At 39.3% G+C, this 19,701-nt stretch overlaps 1 protein-coding gene across 2 annotated transcripts in view; it reads left to right on the forward strand.

The window, feature by feature from the left end:
• Positions 1-19,701, forward strand: part of Prss12 (serine protease 12) — a 66,766-nt gene that overhangs the window by 755 nt on the left and 46,310 nt on the right. For both annotated transcript variants that reach the window (XM_036190896.1, XM_036190897.1), the window contains exons 1-2: positions 1-40; positions 16,353-16,503. The exon at positions 1-40 is cut by the window's left edge and continues 755 nt beyond it. In XM_036190896.1, coding sequence (XP_036046789.1) covers positions 1-40; positions 16,353-16,503 — 191 coding nt within the window. The remainder of the gene's footprint in view (positions 41-16,352; positions 16,504-19,701) is intronic.

Consider the following 19,701-nt stretch of genomic DNA (forward strand, 5'->3'; position numbering starts at 1 on the left):
CAAGGCAAAGTGGACTGGGGCTACTGCGATTGTAGTCAAGGTGAGTGGTCTCCCCGGCAGAGGAGGCATCTGGGGACTGGCACGGAGGCAGCCTGGCTCGGGGACAGTATCTGTGTACCTGGAGACAGGGGAAAGGGGCTGCCGGTTTGCATTGTGGTGTGGTGGTTGGCTGGGTAGCCACATAACTAGTACAGTGCATCCATTTGTACAGTGTGTCGGTCAGCAAAGCGTGCATCGTGTGAGGATTGTCATGGGGATACTAGCTGTGAAGGTTGCTCAGCTCTAACCCCCAGAAAAGGTCTGTCCGGCCACTGTGTGTGTGTGTGTGTGTGTGTGTGTGTGTGTGTGTGTGTGTGTGTGTGTTCATCTATCCACAATAAACATGCATTGGCAGAATTATGCATGGTCGTGGGTGTCTGTTGTCTGTACCAGCTGGTCTTGATAAGGCACTCTGTATACAAAAAAAAAAAAAAAAAAAAAAAAAAAAAAAAAAAAAAAAAAAAAAAAAAAAAAAAAGTAAAGAAATACATACATTTGCTGGCCACTAGTTTGCAAAAGGGAAGTATTAAATGTAAGATGCATCCCAGCAAACTTTCTTACCTCTATAGACCCGGATTTGGAAAGCCATGGTGAAATGTTTGCCTGGCTGCCATTGTTGACTTTAAAGCATGACAAAATTCTCAGGCCCAAATACAAAGACAGTTATGTTCTGGGGCTCGGTATGGTAAATACCACCAGGGAATGAAGAACAAAGGAAAGAAAGGGACAGAACAGGAACTGCCTTAGTAGCTAAGGAGGCAGCTAGAATCGAATGAAATCTTCAGCAAAACCGCTCCTTCAGCTGTGCGTCTCACTTATGGAAAATCGAAATTAAGAGTCAACTTCAGCAAAGAAGGTTCCTAGTGTAGCCAAAGTATCACATTCATAACTTGAATGCAAATAATAATCTACCTTCACACAATACTTTAATCTGAAATTAATTTTCTTGTAATTAATATTGAGGTTTTAACTTTTCTTGTGCAACAACTGAGAAAGGGGAAAAAAATCGACTCTCTCCTAGTAGAACAAAACTTTGGCTGTGTGCGATGGCACTCTGTGATAGGAGTTTCAGAGATTTCCTGAAGTGAGTGCTTCCGGCCTTTGGAGGTAACCTTCCCCAATGCCATTCCCTGTTCACAGTTTATTTATCTCCGCCTTCAATTGAGTTGGTGCTTCAAGTTAAAGGAAAGTGATGCTAAGGTTAAGATCAATTATGCTTCATCCTGGAGAATGAAGTCATCGCTGTACTCATGATTCATGGACAGAATGCCAATGTGGCTGTAAAAAAATCAAGATGATGTCAAGCAAAGAGCTCTGCTGTTACCTCATTTACTCTCAGACCGTTTTAATAAAGTCTTGTGTCTAGCAACAGCATTGGCAGTTTTTTATTATTTTACTTAGCTTTATAACTAGACATGATAGAGAATTACTAGGAAATTAATAGGTAAGAAACTACAGACTGTTTTCCCTTCAAAACATAGTAAAAAGGAATTCCAAGTTAAAATATTGTGGTGATCTATTTCTCCTTTCAAATGCACAAGTAACTTTCAGTTTTATAGTCTTAGTGAAGAGAATAGTTTGTCTTTGAATTCCCTACCACCCTCTCTTTGGAGAGAAATTAAAATTTTTTTTCAATTCCTTTAGGTACAGAGGTAGTGTTTAGCAGCCAAAACTCTCAAATGTGGTCATGTTTAGGTAACAAAACATAAGAGAAACAGAAGAAGCCACCCATGGTGAGCGGCAGACACAAGAAAGAGATTGGCTATGTAATACCGAATTAATCTTACTGGCCCCAACCCTGATAGCCAAAGTCTTGGGCTCTGTCACTCACTCCTGCAAGTCTGGCTAGCTACACTCCACGCTTCTGAGACCTCTGGCACACTCTGAATCTCATAGTGTTCTTATTCCCACACATTTCAGTTGGGGGTTTGGACAAGAATACTATATAGTAATGAAAGAATGTTGAATTGTTCTTTAGAAAACATTGGTGTTTTGACACAGCAATGTTGGGTAAGAAAGACTCCTAACTGTTAGAGATTTGGGTTTCTTCATGTAAAGAAAAACAGGGTGTTAAAAAAATATTTCTTTGTTTATTTGTATGTATGTATATATGCCTTGTCTCTAATTATGCACATGTGTGGGGTGTGTGTTTGTGTGTGTGTGTGTGTGTGTGAGTGTTCATACACTTGTGTGTCCTCCATACCTCATGTGACCTTCATTTCAAGCCCAGAAGGGAACTGGATGGTCTCTTCTACCACTCTCTACCTCTTCCTTTGACTCTCCCTGAGATCTCCTCTTGACTCTGCCCTCCCCAGAGCTGTTAAAGACATGGACAGGATGTCCCACTTGTTTGTTATGTGGGAGCTGGGATCCAAGTTGTAGCCATCATGATTACATAGTCAGCACTCTTAGCTGCTGAGGCATCTCTCCAGCCCCAGAAAATCAGTTTTTAAGCAAATTAATTAAAAGAATTTTTCAAGCTCTGGGCATGTACTCAGAATGACCTTGTCTATCTACTACAGTTAGGACTTATGGAACACCCATTCTGTGCTGGATGCTGGACTAAGAATTCGATGTTTGTTTTATTTATTTTTCATAGTCATCTTTATAAAGGAGCCCCTACATTTTCCTGTTGGAAAATCCGAAAGGAAGATTGCCAGGAAAGCAGAAAAAAATATGATAGGATGTGCACATAGATGTGTGCATTTTCATTTCACAGCCCATTTTGCTCCATTTCTTTATCGGTATGCAATGTAGAAATCTCTGTGCTGTGTTGCAACACTCACTTGTTAGCTCATAGGCTAGTCTAAGGGCAGAAAGAAGGAAGGGGAATTATGTTTAGTATAAATACAATGCACATTATTTCCAGGATCTTATGCTTTAAAGGTATTTTTTTCCTTTACAGAAAACTGGAGCAAAAGAAAAGACTAATATATAGAAATGTGATCCCTCTTTTAAAGCTTAAACTGGGGTCAGAGTAGAGTTTCAAGTCCCGTACAGAGAGTGAGGAAGTAGGACCCTCCTGCATGATGCAGAAGGAACAGGGTAGACATTTCAGGTGAGCGGAATGTGAACAATCCATTAGCTCATGTGTCAGAGCAGGAAATGTAATGCTTTAGCCCTGGCTCCAAGAAACTTACCTATTAGTAATAAAAGATCTTTCTGGGGATTGGGATACCTGAGTCAGTTTAGGAGTTAGTTCTCACAGGGAACCTTAAACTTTACCTGGAGAGGATTGGTACAATGATTCAGCAGGTAAAGCTTTTGCCACTGAGTCTGGTGACCCAAGTTTGATCCCTGGGACTCACATGATGTTAGGAGAAAAGTGACTCCTTCAAGTTGTCATTCAGCTTCCCCATGTATACCATATGCTCCTCTCTTAGTCACTGTTCTGATGCTGTGAAGGAACACCACAACCTAAGCAATTCTTATAAAAGAGAGCCTTGAATTGTGGGCTTGCTCACAGTTTCAGAGGTTAGCCCATTATCATCCTGGTGGGGAGAATGGAGGCATGCAGACATGCTGCTGGAGAAGTAGCTGAGAGTTCTACATCTTGATCTGTAGGCAAATGAGAGAGAGAGAGAGAGAGAGAGAGAGAGAGAGAGAGAGAGAGAGAGAGGAAGAGAGAGATTGATTCTGGGTTTGGCATGAGCTTTCGAAACCTCAAGGCCAGTGGCACACAACAATGTCACGCTTCTTATTCTTTCTGATTCTTTCAAATAGTGCCACACCTTGGTGACTAAACATTCAAATATATGAGCCTATGGGGCACATTGTTATTCAAACAACTCTACCTCCCCCAAAGAATAAATGTGAAAAAAACATCTAAAAATTCACCTAGCCATTTGTTAAAATGCTTGGGCTCTAGCCTCAGAGTCCTAATTCCCATGTCCAGATCACAAATTGCATGTTTCCCTTCTAAGGTGAAGTGATGAGATGCTGTTTAGGTGACTCTTCCAAACCCCGAGAAAACCTATGGGAAAGCATCAGGGTCTTGCTAGAATGTGTAGTGAAGGTCAATGGTGTCAGCCATCCTGTGACTTTACCTTGCTAGATCGTAGCCTCAGAGCAGGCATAAGACATGCCAACACTGGTTTCCTGTGTGGTCTTACAGAACAACATCTTTGGTATTTGTTTTGCCTGTGTGGTGATAACAGCATAGTTTACCGGAACATCCATCTTCACTGAGTGGGAGCAGGAGGCCACTCTCATATTTCCACAGGCAACTGACCGCTTCCCTCCAACAGCCCTTTGCAATGAGACAGTGAGTGCTTCCTGACTCAGAGTGGCAATCATTTTCACAGTCTCAAGCTGTCGTGGGCAGAAGGAGCAACTTGCTCAACTCCGTTCTGAGAATTCTCCTTTTTAACCAGCAGTGAATTAGTCTCAGGCAGAAGATGGCTCATGAGTAACACAGGTAGACAAAGTGATAAAGGTTCAGAGGACTCTGTCAGCTTCTCATCACTGTGACAAGACATCCGAGTTGATCAATGTGAAAGGGGGGAAGGTTTTCCTAGGCTTCTGTTTCCGGAACTTTTAGCCTGTGGTCCATTTGGCTCCATTGTTCTGAGGGCTCTTCTGAGGCATAGTGTCAGGGTGGGGTGCTGATGGAGCTCAGCTGCTCATGGCCTGCCAGCCAGGAAACAGAGAGGAAGAATTAGGAGCTGTGGTCCCAATTCCCTTTCACATGTTTACCCCACAATTACCTATCTTTCCCTGACCACACATCACCCATCTCTCAACATACTCATAGGCTGGTAGCCAAACCTTAGAACTTGGCTTTTGAGGAACATTTAAAAGTTCCAAGTCATAAAGAATGATCTCCAGATCTAACCTCTTATCATCTCATGCTAATCTGATCCTAAGTACTTAGCCACTCCAAATCTCTTAGTTCAAATAGACATGCTGGACACACAGGCTAAATATTGCTGTTTATAGACATTCCTTTTGGAAGGCCATATGCTGTTTGAAGTGAATATCAATTAAAAAGTTAGCTGAGCAGACACAGTGGCTCATGCCTACAATGGCAGTACTCAGGAGTCTGAAGGAGGAGCATGACCTTTGAGTTCAAGGCCAGCATAGGCTGCAGAATGAGTTCCAAGGGTAGCTAGGGCTAAACAATGATATGCTATCTCAATATATATATATATGTGGTAGAAACTCCCCCCTCCTCCTATATGCCTTTTAATCTGGTATCCTATGCTTTCTCCTTGAACCAAAGTGTAAATATCATTCATCTTCATTAGTCAAGGAAGAAATAAAGGATGGGAACCAAATATTTTGGTCAGCTTTGTTTGGTAAATCCCACTCTTTCCCAAATAAAACAAATGGAAAGCTAAGCTGATTAGGCTAATTAGTTACCACGATGCACATTTGTTTTAAGAGAGAGAAGAGTCAGCAAAAAATAAGTTCTACCCTAGAGCTTTCAGAACCACTAGGAATTAGTTTATAATATGCAGGAATCATAATAGAATTTCAAAACAGAGTTTGGTGAAGAACAAAAAAAGTCACGCCACCATGCCAATCTTTTTTCATCTGTTATTGAACTTCACAGGCACATTAAGCAATTAATGTTAGTACTTCTATTGTTCTAGTGGAATTAGATGAGTACCCGCTGACAATAACAAACTACTATCCACATCCTTGACCAAACTATCCTTAAAACAGAAATGCCAGCATATAAACTACCCAAAAGAATGAAAAAAACCTCCATTACATTTTGTGGATGTTAATATATGTATTGCATTGCATTAAATATACTGCATGGGTATATACAAATGATGAAAATAGCATTATCTGAAGACAGCTGAACTGGGAGAACGTTTGTTGACTTTTCAAATGCAGTAGAGGATGTTAATTTAACTTTGATAATTTCTTTTCAACCTATCTGAAAGAAACTGAAGTGTGCTGGTCTCATCTATTATCATTCTCACCTGTAACTTGAGTCTGTTTTAACATTGTGGAACAATAGATTTGAATCATAACATCGCAGGTAAAAATGAAATCAGGGCATTTCTCTGAACTAACATGCAATTGACTCTATCTGCCTCCATTAGTTCTCATCTATAATTCATAGTAACTGTTCATTTATTATTCATGTAGCTACCTTTAGTACCGGTAAAAATATGAGTTGGTCTAGTTCAAAGTGAGAAAACATCCTCTGAAAACCCAATCTTACTCATTGATGCTATGCTTACTGGAAATTTATAAATCCCATAAACTGTTCCTTAGTTAGTTTAAGACATGTCCTGTGACATCTTATGAAAGATGGCAATTTAACCATGGCCAACCCATGATTAATATAGCCTACCAGAACATTTCACAAATTTTATGTCATTAAACCGTTTACCCACAAGCAAATGGTCGCAACCATTCTCTCTGGAAGAGAGTCTAGCCATCCAAAGAAGGGTTAACGCTGGGGCGCTGCCATACTGTGCTAGCAAACCCCAATGGCTTGAAACAGAACGACAAGGATCAAGGTGTTTGGTGAGGCCAAGTGGCCTTTAATGGCAACAAGAGAAGGATTTCTTGCAGGTTGTTTGCAAGCTTCTCCAACCTCCGCTCCCCGCCATGAGAGAAACACCCCAAGATTCAGGCGCCAGAGGCCCTGTGTGTGCCTTTTCTGTCTGAATTTCCCCAACATGCAACAGCACAGTCCCTCAGGGGCCCATTTTAATGACCTCATCTTAACCTCTTTACAAATAAGACCACGTTCATAGGTACGGAAATGAATTAGCACTTCAACATCTTTTGGGGAGAGACAGTTCAAAAACAGCCTTAAGCATAAAAAACTGAAACTCATGAGGGGAATTTTCATAATATCAGCTGTTCTCTTTGTTGAATTGATTGAGAGTGATACAATGGTTAAAGATACCTCTTCTTCCATGCCACGTGTCGGGAGTTTTTTTTTTTTTTAGTTTTAATATTTTTATTTTAAATTTTATAAACGTTATTACTAAAAACCATGCAAATGAAATGTCTATACACCTTAGTGAACTTCTGTACAGTTCAAACGGGCAATCTGATGCAGTGGCAATCACACTGAATTTTACCCTTTCACTATGGAATATGCTTTTATGCACTTATCCACCACTATGACAGAGTAAGAAGCAGAGAAGCAATTAGCTGACCACTGTTTTGCACAGCTCATGCTCATTGCCTGCACTCAGACCTTGGTCATCCCCAACATTCAGACTTTCCTGTCTCTTTCTACACTTTATGCTATGCCCGTGTGTGCCTTTGTTTACATACATACACATGTTGTTGCCTAGATTCTGCACATGAGGAAGAACATGTGGAACTCTACTTTTAACAAAGCTAGCCATGAGGCCAATTTCTGTAACATGAACTCAGGAATCTTCTGTACTTTCTTTTCTTTCTACATGAAAAGAAAAACTAAAATGACAGTAAGTTAAATATTTTTGCCAAAAAATTAAGAAAATAGAGTGCTAAGTATTATTGTGTATTGGCACTGGAATTTTTTAAAAGCATCCATCCGATGGTTTTTGGTGTTCTTCCTGACAAGCGGCCATGGACAGCCTTCACGGTTTTATACATCCATGAGTGCTTTGGTGTATACATTTATAATGATTGACATAGTCTCCCTCAGACCTTTGCTTGGAATAGAAAATTTCAAATGATAGTATAGTGAAATCTCAAAATGGAAGCATTTAGAAGATAATTATTGCAAATTTGCCCTTGTGAGAAGGCAGTGTAGGCTTAGATCTATTAGAATATGATCCAGAGAAGTTAGCTGCCACTGTGAAGGTTGTTTATGTGTGAGGGAAGGGGGTAGATCGTTATTGATAACACAGGATTGTGGCAATTGGAAAGTACTTGCCAAGCAAAGAACTGAGTTTACAGTTTATGTGAGAAATGATCCTGTTGATATGCATAGCAAGAACATTTAGTCTACCTGGCTTTGACCTTTATGATCGGTCTGCTTTTTAAACCTTTCTTTTATTGAGCTAAGGTTATTTCCCTTTCCCATGTATATTGTGTACCTATACATTTGTATAAATGTGTCCTAGTGTGGGTTTTTAGTGCTGTGAAGAGACACCATGACCACAGCAATTCATTAAAAAACCCAAAAACATTTAATTGTGGTGGCTTGCTTACAGTATCAGAGGTTCAGTTCATTATCATCATGACGGGGAACCTGGCAGCATGCAGGCAGGTGTGGTGCTGAAGCTGAGAGTCCTATATCTTTCAGGCAACAGAAAGTCCACTGACTGTCACACTGAGTGAAGCTTGAGAAAAGAGATCTCAAAGCCTGCCCCCACAGTGACACACTTCCTTCAACAAGGCCACACCTCCTAATAATTCCACTCCCTTTGGGGGCTATTTTCTTTCATACTACCACAAGTGTGTGTCTACACATAACACACATTGTATCCATAGCCCTACTGCAAATCTGTATGGCCATTAGGACAAAGCCACCCCTGCCGGAGCGTCTGTCTCATGTGTAGGATCCTGACAAAGCCATTGTTCACTTTTTTGTATGGACTGACAGTCTGAGGCTATCTATACATTTGCCTGATTAGTTTATTCCCTTGTAACATTTGGTAAATTCATTGTGATATTATCATTCTAGTAGAATGATGATCGCTAACATGCTGTAATGCATGTAGGACTACCCAACATTGTAAATTCTTATAGGGTCTTTGCTTGGGTTTGGAGGCAAGGGGACAGTGCCAGTCAGTAGTCCAGGGGATAATTGATAACAACACACCAACTTCTCAGTGGTGTTGGATACAGCTTTCTGTCATCCACAAATTAAGGAAGTTAGTTATAGTTTTTAAGATCTCCACCATTTCCAGCATCCTAGGATAATAAACGGAGGAAGATCAAATCTGACAGATAGCTCATTTGTGGGTGACATGCAAATTGACTTCTCAGAATTGGGAGGGTGTGTGAATTTGTTAAAAGCAAATTGGATGAGCACTCCTCATCTTTTGTCATGTCACAGATAAAGTTAAGTGACCCCAGGATCTCACCGTGTGTTTACAAGCCTGAGAAATTATGGTGTGGAAGAATGTTGCCTTGGAAACCATTCTCACTGTTTTTGAATGGTCCTTGGGTTTTCTTCTTCCCATCTCTAAATGCCCCTGTTATTTAGGTGATGTAATTACATCATTTTTTGTTGAAAACATTGTTAGGCACTATTTTAAAAAATTATTTCTTCTATTTTTTCAGACTATAATATAATTAGATCATTTCTCCTTTCCCTTTCCTCCCCCCAGACCCTCTCATATACCTTTCCTTACTCTTTCAAATAAGTGGCCTCTTTCTTCATTAATTGTTGTTACATACATATATGTATAAACATAAGTATTCCTAAATTAATAGATACTACCTGCTCAGTCTGTATGCTCCTTGCATGTACATTGTCAGTGCTGATCACTTGGTACTGAATAAGCAACTGGTGTGCTTTTCCCTGGGGAAGACTATTTCTCCAGCTAGGCATTAAATCTCACCATTATTTACTTCCAGTTTAAATATAGCTATAGTTTGTTTTTGTTACTAGAACATTTTAGCTCTCTAGACATGAGTAATTTGATGGTAGTGGGAATTAATACAGATGATGTATCAATGTAAATGCAATTTAAAATAACATTTGAGATGAATAAACAGATTATTTGATTGAAACAAACTGTTGGAAACTATAAATAAAAGAAATAAACTGGTGGTATTTGTGGTATGCATGATATTATATCTACCTGTAGAAGATTTATGATTTAAAATAATCTCAAATTATTCAAACCATATTTCTTTAATTTTTTTACTTACTTACTTATTTATTTAGAGTGTGTATCTGGTGGGTATGCCCACACCTCAGGTGTGCATGGAGCTCAGAGGACAATTTGCAATACTTTGGCAGTTTAGTGGCAGGCACATTACCTGCTGAGCCATCCACTGACCCAGACATGTTTCTTTTAAAACGTACTGTGCATCAAATGTTTCAGTAAGTTAGATAAGGACTCCTCTTGCTTAGCCTAACTTTAAAAGTTGAGACTGTATGATGAATGTCATATGGCCTGTTAGCTGTGTGGCCACATCCATGTGGCCTCCTGAATGATCTCGATTTGACAGTGTAGACTTTGCTTCCATTATTGCTGCCTTTTGTTTGCTGGTGATTTCGTTGTGAAATACAATATATTTTTCTTAAACACTTACATCCTTTGAGAATGACTATTTGGACAATAATAGTGGTGGGTGGTTAAGTGAGTACAAATGAAATTAATAGATAATGTAAGCATACTATTTTTGAAAATTATCATAAAACCATACATGATAACAATTCAATATGCAAATTATCTCAGAATTTTTAAATAGGGCTTGCTTTTTCTTCTTAATTTCTTAACTTACAAAGTAAAGGTCATTCTATATATATAAAACCTCTCTCTTTTTCTCCCCTTCTCTCTTGCTCTCTGTGATGTATGTGTGTGCATGTAGTGCATTTGCCTGTCTGCACATCTGGAAGCCAGAGCGGTCAACTTTGGGTATCTTTCTTTATTACTCTCCACTTTTTTCTCTTAAGATTTATTTATTTTTCTTTTGTATGTATGAGAGTTTTGCCTGCATGTATGTATAAATGTGCACCACATGGGTGTCTGGTGTATGTGGAGGCCAGAAGAGGGTGTTGGATCTGGAACTGGAGTTAAGGATGTTTGTCAGCCTCTGTATGAGGGCTGAGAACTGAACTCAGGTCTTCTGCAAGAGTAGTAGGCACTCTTAAACAGTAAGTCATCTCAAATTCTTTGAGAAATTCATAATATATACATTGTACTTTGATCATATCCACCCCTTCACTCTCTCCTTTCAGCTCCTCTTAGACTCTCCCCAATATGTCTTCCTCCCAACTTTATTTCCCCCACCTTGTGTGTGTGTGTGTGTGTGTGTGTGTGTGTGTGTGTGTGTGTGTGTGTGAGTGAGTGTATACACCACACTGAATCCTTTAGTACTGCCCAAGTGCACATAGATATGAGGCATAGACAGTCTACCAGAGGCCACACCCTGTTTTGATCAAAGAGAGAATATAAATCATCACCCAGAAAATACAAACCAGAGAAGCCAATATGACTGTCCACATCATCCTTTACTGCCCCACTTTCCCTTTTCAAAGCACAAGATCTTCTTGATAAAAGCAGAGCAACCTAGCTTCCTGCCTGGGAAGACACATTCATGTTTTAAATATTTCCCAACTCTTTATTGTTGGATTGATGGATACTATAGCATGAAAGCAATTATAGATATTATCATGTTAACCAGCTAAGTGTTGGATTTTTTCAAATTATAATCCATCTGCACCTTTTAATGTATATATTAATGAACTAAAAGTAGATCCCATGTGCATGCTCTTATTTTTTGCTGGTGCATGTTTAAAATGTCTAACATAGGATACTGGAGTTGGAAGAAATCTTCCAGTATCTAAGCTTCTCCTTTTTCACACTGGTTGTCAGAGCTTGGAGACACTTGTAGCAAAGAGTGACAATTAGTTAAGGCCACACCCCAACTTAAATATCACTTGGCCAGGTGACAGACTTCTTGCACAAAAACATCTAGACTCTTATTTTATGTCTGCAAATTGCCCATTTTCTTCTTGGTCACATCTTAGGAGACAAAAGCTTATACAAGCAGATATTCAAGACTGGGGGTAGAGGCTGCTGGAGAGATGACTCAGATGTTAAGGGCACTTGTTGCTATTGCAAAGGACCAGGTTTCAGTCCCTAACACTCAGTAGTGGACAACCATTTGTAACTCTAATTCCAGGGGATCTGATGCCTTCTTTTGACCTACAGGTCACTAGGCATACACAGGGCACATATACATACATGTAGGCAGAACACTGTACACATAAAATAAAATTTAAAATTGTAAAGTTTAAAGGTTTCTGATTTGATGTTTAATTTCCTTGATTTTTAGGTATTCAAATATGTGAAGTCTGCTTTTCTTTTTTTCTTCCAAATCCATCTTTATTAGTTTCTTCCATTTATAAATATCCAAATGCTTTGATAAAATTTATTTTCTTACATTTGATAAAACTAATATTGCCATTGGATTTTCAGAGGAATCAGAGTAACAAGACAAACCTCGTTATCTGGACTGGGCCATATTCCCATTTACTGGAATGAAGTTCGTTGTCAAGGAGATTTAAAAACACAGTGTTTTGTGAAATAGACATCTGGTGGGTGGGGCATGACCCCAGAAAGTGCCAACTGCTATCGTGTGTGGCTTTTCCCATTATAAAACAAAACAAAAAACTTATTCGAGTTTCGCTGCTTTAAATATGGTTCTAGATGATAAACGTGCCTTAGTTAAATCATTTCCTTAAGTATTTAAATACAGACATAAGTCTGAATCATATTCAACAATATAATTAAATACTGTTGACTATGAATGCATCTAACTCTGAATTCCATTTGCTTTTCAAATAATATCTAATTTTATCATATTTTCTCTTTTTATATCTTAGTAACAGAAAGATTGTGCACTGTATATTATGCTGTACATTAAACACTTATTTTGGCAACAGGGAATCCTGAAAGGTTCAAGATGATCTTGATACCAAATATGAAATACTGCAGCTGGGACAGATGCGTTCTCAATGTCTAATTGTCTGAGCTACTACTATATTCTCCCTACTATGATAAGTACCCTGACAAATGAAACTTCACAGAGAAAGGGTTTATTCTGGCTTATGGTCTCAGAAGGACATGGTGCACTATGGCATGGCAGATGTGGCACTAGAACAGGGAAGGTGTAACTGTATGAGTGAGAGGCTGCCTAGTCGCATTGCATAGGACCATAAACAGGAAGTAGGGTGAGGCTACACAGCCTTAAGCCCTGCCTCCTGTGACCCACTTCCTCCAGTGAGGCTCCCATAACCTTCCCAAATAGCAGTGTAACAGTGGACCGAGTTTCCAAACACATCATCCTATGACAAATATTTCACATTTAGACCATAGAATGGGGTGTAGTTGTAATATTAGCAGTTTTCTTTGGGCTGTAGATAGCATATTCCCTCATGCTGGTTGTTGCTTTGAGTAAAGTCTCGTTCCTACTGACGTACTAGGTAAATGCTGATTGACAGTATGTTTCAAGTAGGCAAATGCACATCTGTGAATATGAACATAAGAAGGAAAAGCACACGTAAGATAGTGTATGGGCTCGGGGGGAGATTGTAGTATGTTTTAATATGTAACCACAATCTGAATACACAGCATATTTCTTTTTACATTTTCTTTGATGATAACACCATAAACAGATATCCTAAGACCTGAAATGCTGACTGCCAGTTCATAGAAGTGTTTGAGTACAGGTCCTGGGAAAAATGAAGAGGGTGATTTTAAAAAGTAAAGAGACTCCCATTACAAGACACCCTAAGGGCCAATTTAGAGTGATTGCTATGAATTGTGAGCCAGCATGGTGTAGGTATGGTCTGATATCAGTGATCCCTTTTCTGAGCCTGATGCCCATTACATCTTGTTGTTGTCTATGTTTTATCTCTTTTCTTTTTTTAATAATTTTTTCATATTTTAAGATTTCTTTATTTATTATGTATACAGTGAGTGTTCAGCCTGCAGGTCAGAAGAGGGCACCAGATCTCTTATTGTAGATGGCTGTGAGCCACCATGTGGTTGCTGGGAATTGAACTCAGGACCTCTAGGAAGAACAGCCAGTGCTCTTAACCTCTGAGCCATCTCTCCAGCCCCCTTATTTTTTATTTCTATAAATTCCGCTGTTTGCCCCACTCAATTTTATCATTTTTATTTTTAGTTATTTATTTTTGCTAAATATACAAAGAAATAGATTTCCTTGTGATGTTTTCATGCACATTTTACTTAGCTCTTCTCTGTTCACCTAGACCTTGTCCATGCTCTCATAATTTAGGTATCTACAGGAAGACCTGGCTTTGCACGTTCAAAACCTACAAAGGATTAGTTGCTCTGTTGGAAAGATGCATCTGTGGATGTTAAGTAGTAGGCTGGGGCTGGTCTGAAGTTTTTAGACTTTCTGGCAGTGACCCTCACAGTAGACAGATGGCTCAGAGGTGCATCTAACCATTGACCCTAGGCTCAATGTAGTCAAACCCAAGAATTACACCCTGTTGATGGACTTTGCCCCCAGGCACCAAGGTGGAGCTATCTTTCCCTCCACTCTCTCTTGTCTGGGCCAAACCTTCATCTTCCTGAATTTAGCTGGCTTTCCAGCATCTATCCCTTTTGCTTTCAAAAACTTTCTCCCTGGGCACTCTGGGACACCTAAGGCATCATTTTGCATCCTGTAGATATCTTATATATAAATACAGCTGAAAACATGGCCCTGGTGAAGTACTCTCCTTGTCTGAAATATCTTTTCTAGGTTTTGGGTGTCATTTGCTAAACCAGTCAGCCAAACAATACCTCTTGCATGCCTCTGTCTATTAGGCTCATGAATACACAGGTGAGGAAGAGATAGTGTCTCTGTCCTCATCTTCATGAGGGCAGTGACAATGGACACACAAACAATAAATGATATTTCTAAATAGACACAAACCTCCAAGAGTCGCAAAATTCATCAGTGGAGTAGGTCATGCCTCAGAGTGCCATTTTATGTTTTATTTATTCATTTTTATTGTTACTTTGAGACTGAGTTTTTCTGTGTAGCATTGGTTGGTCTAGAATTTGCTATCTAGAACAAACTGGCCTTCAACTTGTGACCATCATCCTGCTTCAACCTCCTGAGTATCATGGGGTATTGCTTTAACTGGGCAAAAATGTGTTACATTTGTTTATGCTGCAGAATATTACTTTAATTGTATACAGGTATGCTACATTTGTTTATGCTGCATTTGTTTAATGATGCAAGGATGTGTTGCTGTTTCACCTTGCCTGCATAAGGTACCTGAACAGCCTGCCAATAGTTAGGCAGGAGAGGGATAAGCGGGGCTGGCAGGCAGAGAGGATAAATAGGAAGAGAAATCTAAAAATGAGTGAAGAGAGAAGAGAAAGAGGAGAAAGAGGGGGACACACCTGGGGCAAGAAGCCAGGCAGCCGCCAACCAGTCAGACACAAGAAGCTGTGAAAGTAAGATAGACAGAAGTAAGAAAGGTAATAAACCCGAGGAAAAAGGTAGATAAAGAGAAACGGTAGATAAAAGAGCAAGCCAGAAATGAGACTCAACTAGGCCAAACATTCATAACTAATAAGAAGTCTCCGCGTCATGATCTGGGAGCTGGTTGGTGGCTCACTCAAGAGGGAAGATTACAGTTTGCACCCCTGACATGCCAGGATACTGATACAGCTCAGGTAGTCAGGCCAGGCCTCCTGGGGAAGGGATGTTGATAGTTGAGAACCTAATGGAGAGAAAGAGGCAGCCATGTGAAGATTGGGGGGGGGGGCATGATTTCCAGCATAAGATACACAGGTGGGAACCAACATGGAATTTTTATTTTTGTTTTTGTTTGTTTGTTTGGGTTTTGTTTTTAAGATTTATTTATTTATTATGTATACAGAAGAGGGTGCCAGATCTCATTGCAGATGGTTGTGAGCCACCATGTGGGTGCTGGGAATTGAACTCAGGACCTCTGGAAGAACATTCAGTGCTCTTAACCTCTGAGCTATCTCTCCAGCCCTGGGATTTTTATTTTTAAGGATAGAGGCTGGGAACATGTGGTTACAGCCAAGTGAATGGGCCAGGAGTGGTGACAGGGCTTTAGAGATTTACGAGGCACCAAGACTGTGGGAATGTGGCCACTTGTGGGTGTCCTTAACACAAAGAAAGTGAGTATGTACTGGGCTGCACCCAAGTGAATTCTCAATAATTGTTTTTTTGGAGGTCCAATCTATAATGTCCACTAATTAATTACAATGAATTAGATGGGAATTTGCATTGATTTCTACAAATGTAAAGATAATTCACTTTGAACACAAGTATGTTATAGACATGAGAACTATAGTTAATAATTACATTTGAGAAAGTTCAATCCACCAAATAAAAAATTAGTGACTCCCTCATAATCTGATGAAAATTGACTCTGTCTCAAGTGATTGGAAGTTTGTTCATGTGTCCTTTCTGCTTTCTGAAGTTATAAAAAACTGAATTAGGACTATTTTCTCCAAAGATATCCCTATATAAATCTAATTCAATGTGGAGTATTTTAATTGGTCAAGATTCTCATAATGTCTATTAGAGATGCGTGTGTATGTCTATGTCACCAGTGTGGCTTGACCAATATTATTTCTGAGAATGTGAGAAAATGAAATATGTGTATTGTGATGGAGAAGTACAGAAACGTGGCTTGAAGTTGCTTTTAATTTTGTATCATACAGGCCGGCTGTTGCCAGTCATTCGCCTTTCTGGTGGGAATAGTGGGCATGAAGGTCGAGTGGAGCTGTACCACGCTGGCCAGTGGGGGACTATCTGTGACGACCAATGGGACGATGCCGATGCAGAAGTCGTCTGCAGGCAGCTGGGTCTCAGGTTTGCTCTGTACCACATCTGTTTTACTTTCTTAATTTTTGATACTGTTACTTCTGTACTCCAGAGAGGGTGCTGTATGTTTAAATTGCATATTTCCTTAAACCAGTGGAAAAGGCTACCTTTTTATGTTTGTACTAGTCTGTAAGCTCTCTGAAGAGTACATGCACATATTCTATAGATCTAATCTGTCTGTGTCGGGACCTAGGGATTTTCTACTTTTACTCTTAGCCTTTCCATTGCTCTTAGGTAAGGCTGTCATCATTTATTACAGTGATTGTCTTTAATAAGTCACTGGATGACGCACTAATTGTTAGCTTACTATATAAATTTGACTTTTCCAAAGATTATCTAAACTTTAGAAGTTCACTTCTCTTTTTGTTAGTTATGTTTTAGAACAAAGGATGTTTATTCATGCACAAAGGAAGTAATTCCCATATAGGGAATGGAATTAAGTATATAATAAGGACATCAGGATGAAAAACAACAACCAATGTCCTTCCAGGCTTGTGATTATTCTGGAATATTATGCTTTTTTAACATTGGTTAACAAGGCTAAAAGTTTACCTAGGATTCTATGAGCTCATTTAAGGGTAAATATTTTACACTAAATTTAGTTATTCTACTTAGCACTTTTCAGGAGGCATCTGTGATGAGAGTCTCTCAAGGCAAATATCATTTTGTCTAGTTAGCCAAATTCTTGATATTGAGGTAGGATTTGTCATCTTGGGACAATTAGTCTAAGTTGTTTGGAATTGTTTTATGACAGTCCTCCTTTTCAAAACTCTATATTCACAATGAAGCATTTTAAAATTTTATCTCCGAAAGCTTTAGTATGCATCTCTTAAGAATAAGAACATTGTCCAACATAGTCAAATTACCATTATCATAAGTAGCCTAATTTCTCATTGTATTCAAGTGTTCTTAGTCACTCACACAGCGTCTTTGACACATGGTCTGCTCACAGGGGGACTCAGTCCAAGGTAATCTAGTGTAGCTGGGCATTATGGCCCTGAATTCTTTTAGAACCTGGGCCAGTTTCTTCTATTTTCACAGCCTAGACTTGTTGAATAGACATACTAGAGACTGTCTCATCTTCTAAATGATGTCATTTAGTTTGGTTCTTTAATTCTTTCAGGTTCTGAAATTGGAAACTAGTCACAAAGGCTTGATTGGCTCAATGCTAGTATTCTGCTTAGAAACCACCACAGATGATGTTTATTGTCTTGCTCTCCACCAGGAGTCACAGAGTCAAAATGGTGCTTTTTTTTTTTTTTTAAGTCCCATAATGGCAAAGCTAAAATTGAACATTAAGGTATCATTTTGTGTAACTGGATCTAACTGGTTCTAACTGCTGACTTGTAGTTCTTGTGTGGGAAAGGAACAAGCTTGAGAATCCTAAGACAGTGGCTTTGACTTTAATCATTAGCAGTATTTTTGGCTAGTATTTCTTTAGGTGGACCAGATAGGGTGAGTCAGTTCCTTTTAATAAAACTGTAACAAATTGTGGATTTACAGATGACTTCTTTAATTGTTTGACTAGGTCTCAATTTAAAGGCCAGTGTTGTTTAATGTTTCCAAGCTTTGCTGTCAGAGATAGAATGCATAGCATGAGCACCTGCTGGCCTCTCAAAGTCTGTGGTCCTACCTCTGAGTTCTTACAGGATAGCTCTTACTAACAGTTTTCTTGCCCATAACATGTTTCTAATTTACAGTGTTGAGTTATGTAGTAGCCATACAAACTACATTGCCTGTCAGGGTCAATCTAATCAAGGAGCATTAGATTTAAAAGATGTTGAGTAAAGTGGGTGTTTTGTGGTGAGATTATCAGACAAAATTCCTCTATCCAGAACTTCTATTTAGTTGGAGGTATCTCCGGATTCTGTGTTTTCAAAACATTCCAAGGCAGTGGTTCTCAAGCTTCCTAATGTTGCAACCCTTTAATACAGTTCCTCATGTTGTGGTGACTTCAACCATAAAATTATTTTCATTGCTACTTTATAACTGTAATCTTGCTACTGTTATGAATTGTAATGTAAATATCTGATATGTAGGATATCTGATATGCAATCTCTGTGGGGGTTATGACCCACAGGCTGAGAAGTGCTGCTCTAATGATTTGTGTAATCTGTATTTCCCGAGCTGTCAATTGCTTATGCTCAGAAGTGCAACATGATTTTTCATCTTGACTATGAAGAAATCTATGCCTTTATCCAAAATATTATTTTAAAGACTGTGTTAATAGCATGTTGACTTTTTACTAATGAAATACCTCATTTGCCACTCTAACTCCTCCTGTTCCCTCAGACTCCCTCTCAAGTTCATGACCTCTTATTAAATAATTATTGCTACATATATACACTATGTACACACACACACACACACACACATATGTATATACAAAATACAACCTGCGGAGTCCATTTAGTATATTTTTGGGAATAACCACTTGGGATTGGGTAACCTATCAAAGGGATTGTCCCTGGAGAAGCCTGAGTCTTCCTTTCTCAGTAGACATTAATTGTCTGTAGCTCTTCCTCCAGGGGTATGCCTTCCGAGATTTCTCCCATCCACAATGGCATGCCAATGGGTGTTATCATGCTGATCTTATTCAAGCAACCATATTGTTAAGATTTCATGGGTATAGCTTCACTATCTAGAAAACATGATCTCATAGAAGACATCCAGGTACTCTGATTCTTCAAATCTCTCTGCCCCTCTTCTGTGATGTTGCCTTGGAGATGGGAGCTGTGTTGTAGATGTATCAGTTGGGGTTGAGGTCTTACAGTCAGTTGTTCTCTGCATTCCTCCAGTGGCGGCTATCTGTAATTGTCTCCATCTACTGTAAAGGGAAGCTTCCTTGATGAGGGCTCAGAGCTACACTTATCTGTGGGTAAGATTTAGAATACAGTTAGAAATTCTTTTGGTTTAGAAAAAGGGCAGTAATAGGTTTTCCTGTAGGGTTCCTGGCCTTACAAGTCATGGGTAATTGTCTGGGTTTACATTACCAGATATGAATTCCCTCTTATTGAGTAGAACTTAAGTCCAATTACATGGTTCTCGGTTGCCCCCAAGAAATAAGTACCACTATGGCTTCATTAGAGATATTTAACATGCTGGTCACTGCTGTTGTTTGCAATCTTTCCATTCGGGCAGGACTAGTGATTGCTTTTCTCTCTTGTTAGCTTGCATAGCACCTTT

This window comes from Onychomys torridus, chromosome 6 (assembly GCF_903995425.1).
Source record: "Onychomys torridus chromosome 6, mOncTor1.1, whole genome shotgun sequence".
NCBI classification, from domain to species: Eukaryota; Metazoa; Chordata; class Mammalia; order Rodentia; family Cricetidae; genus Onychomys; species Onychomys torridus.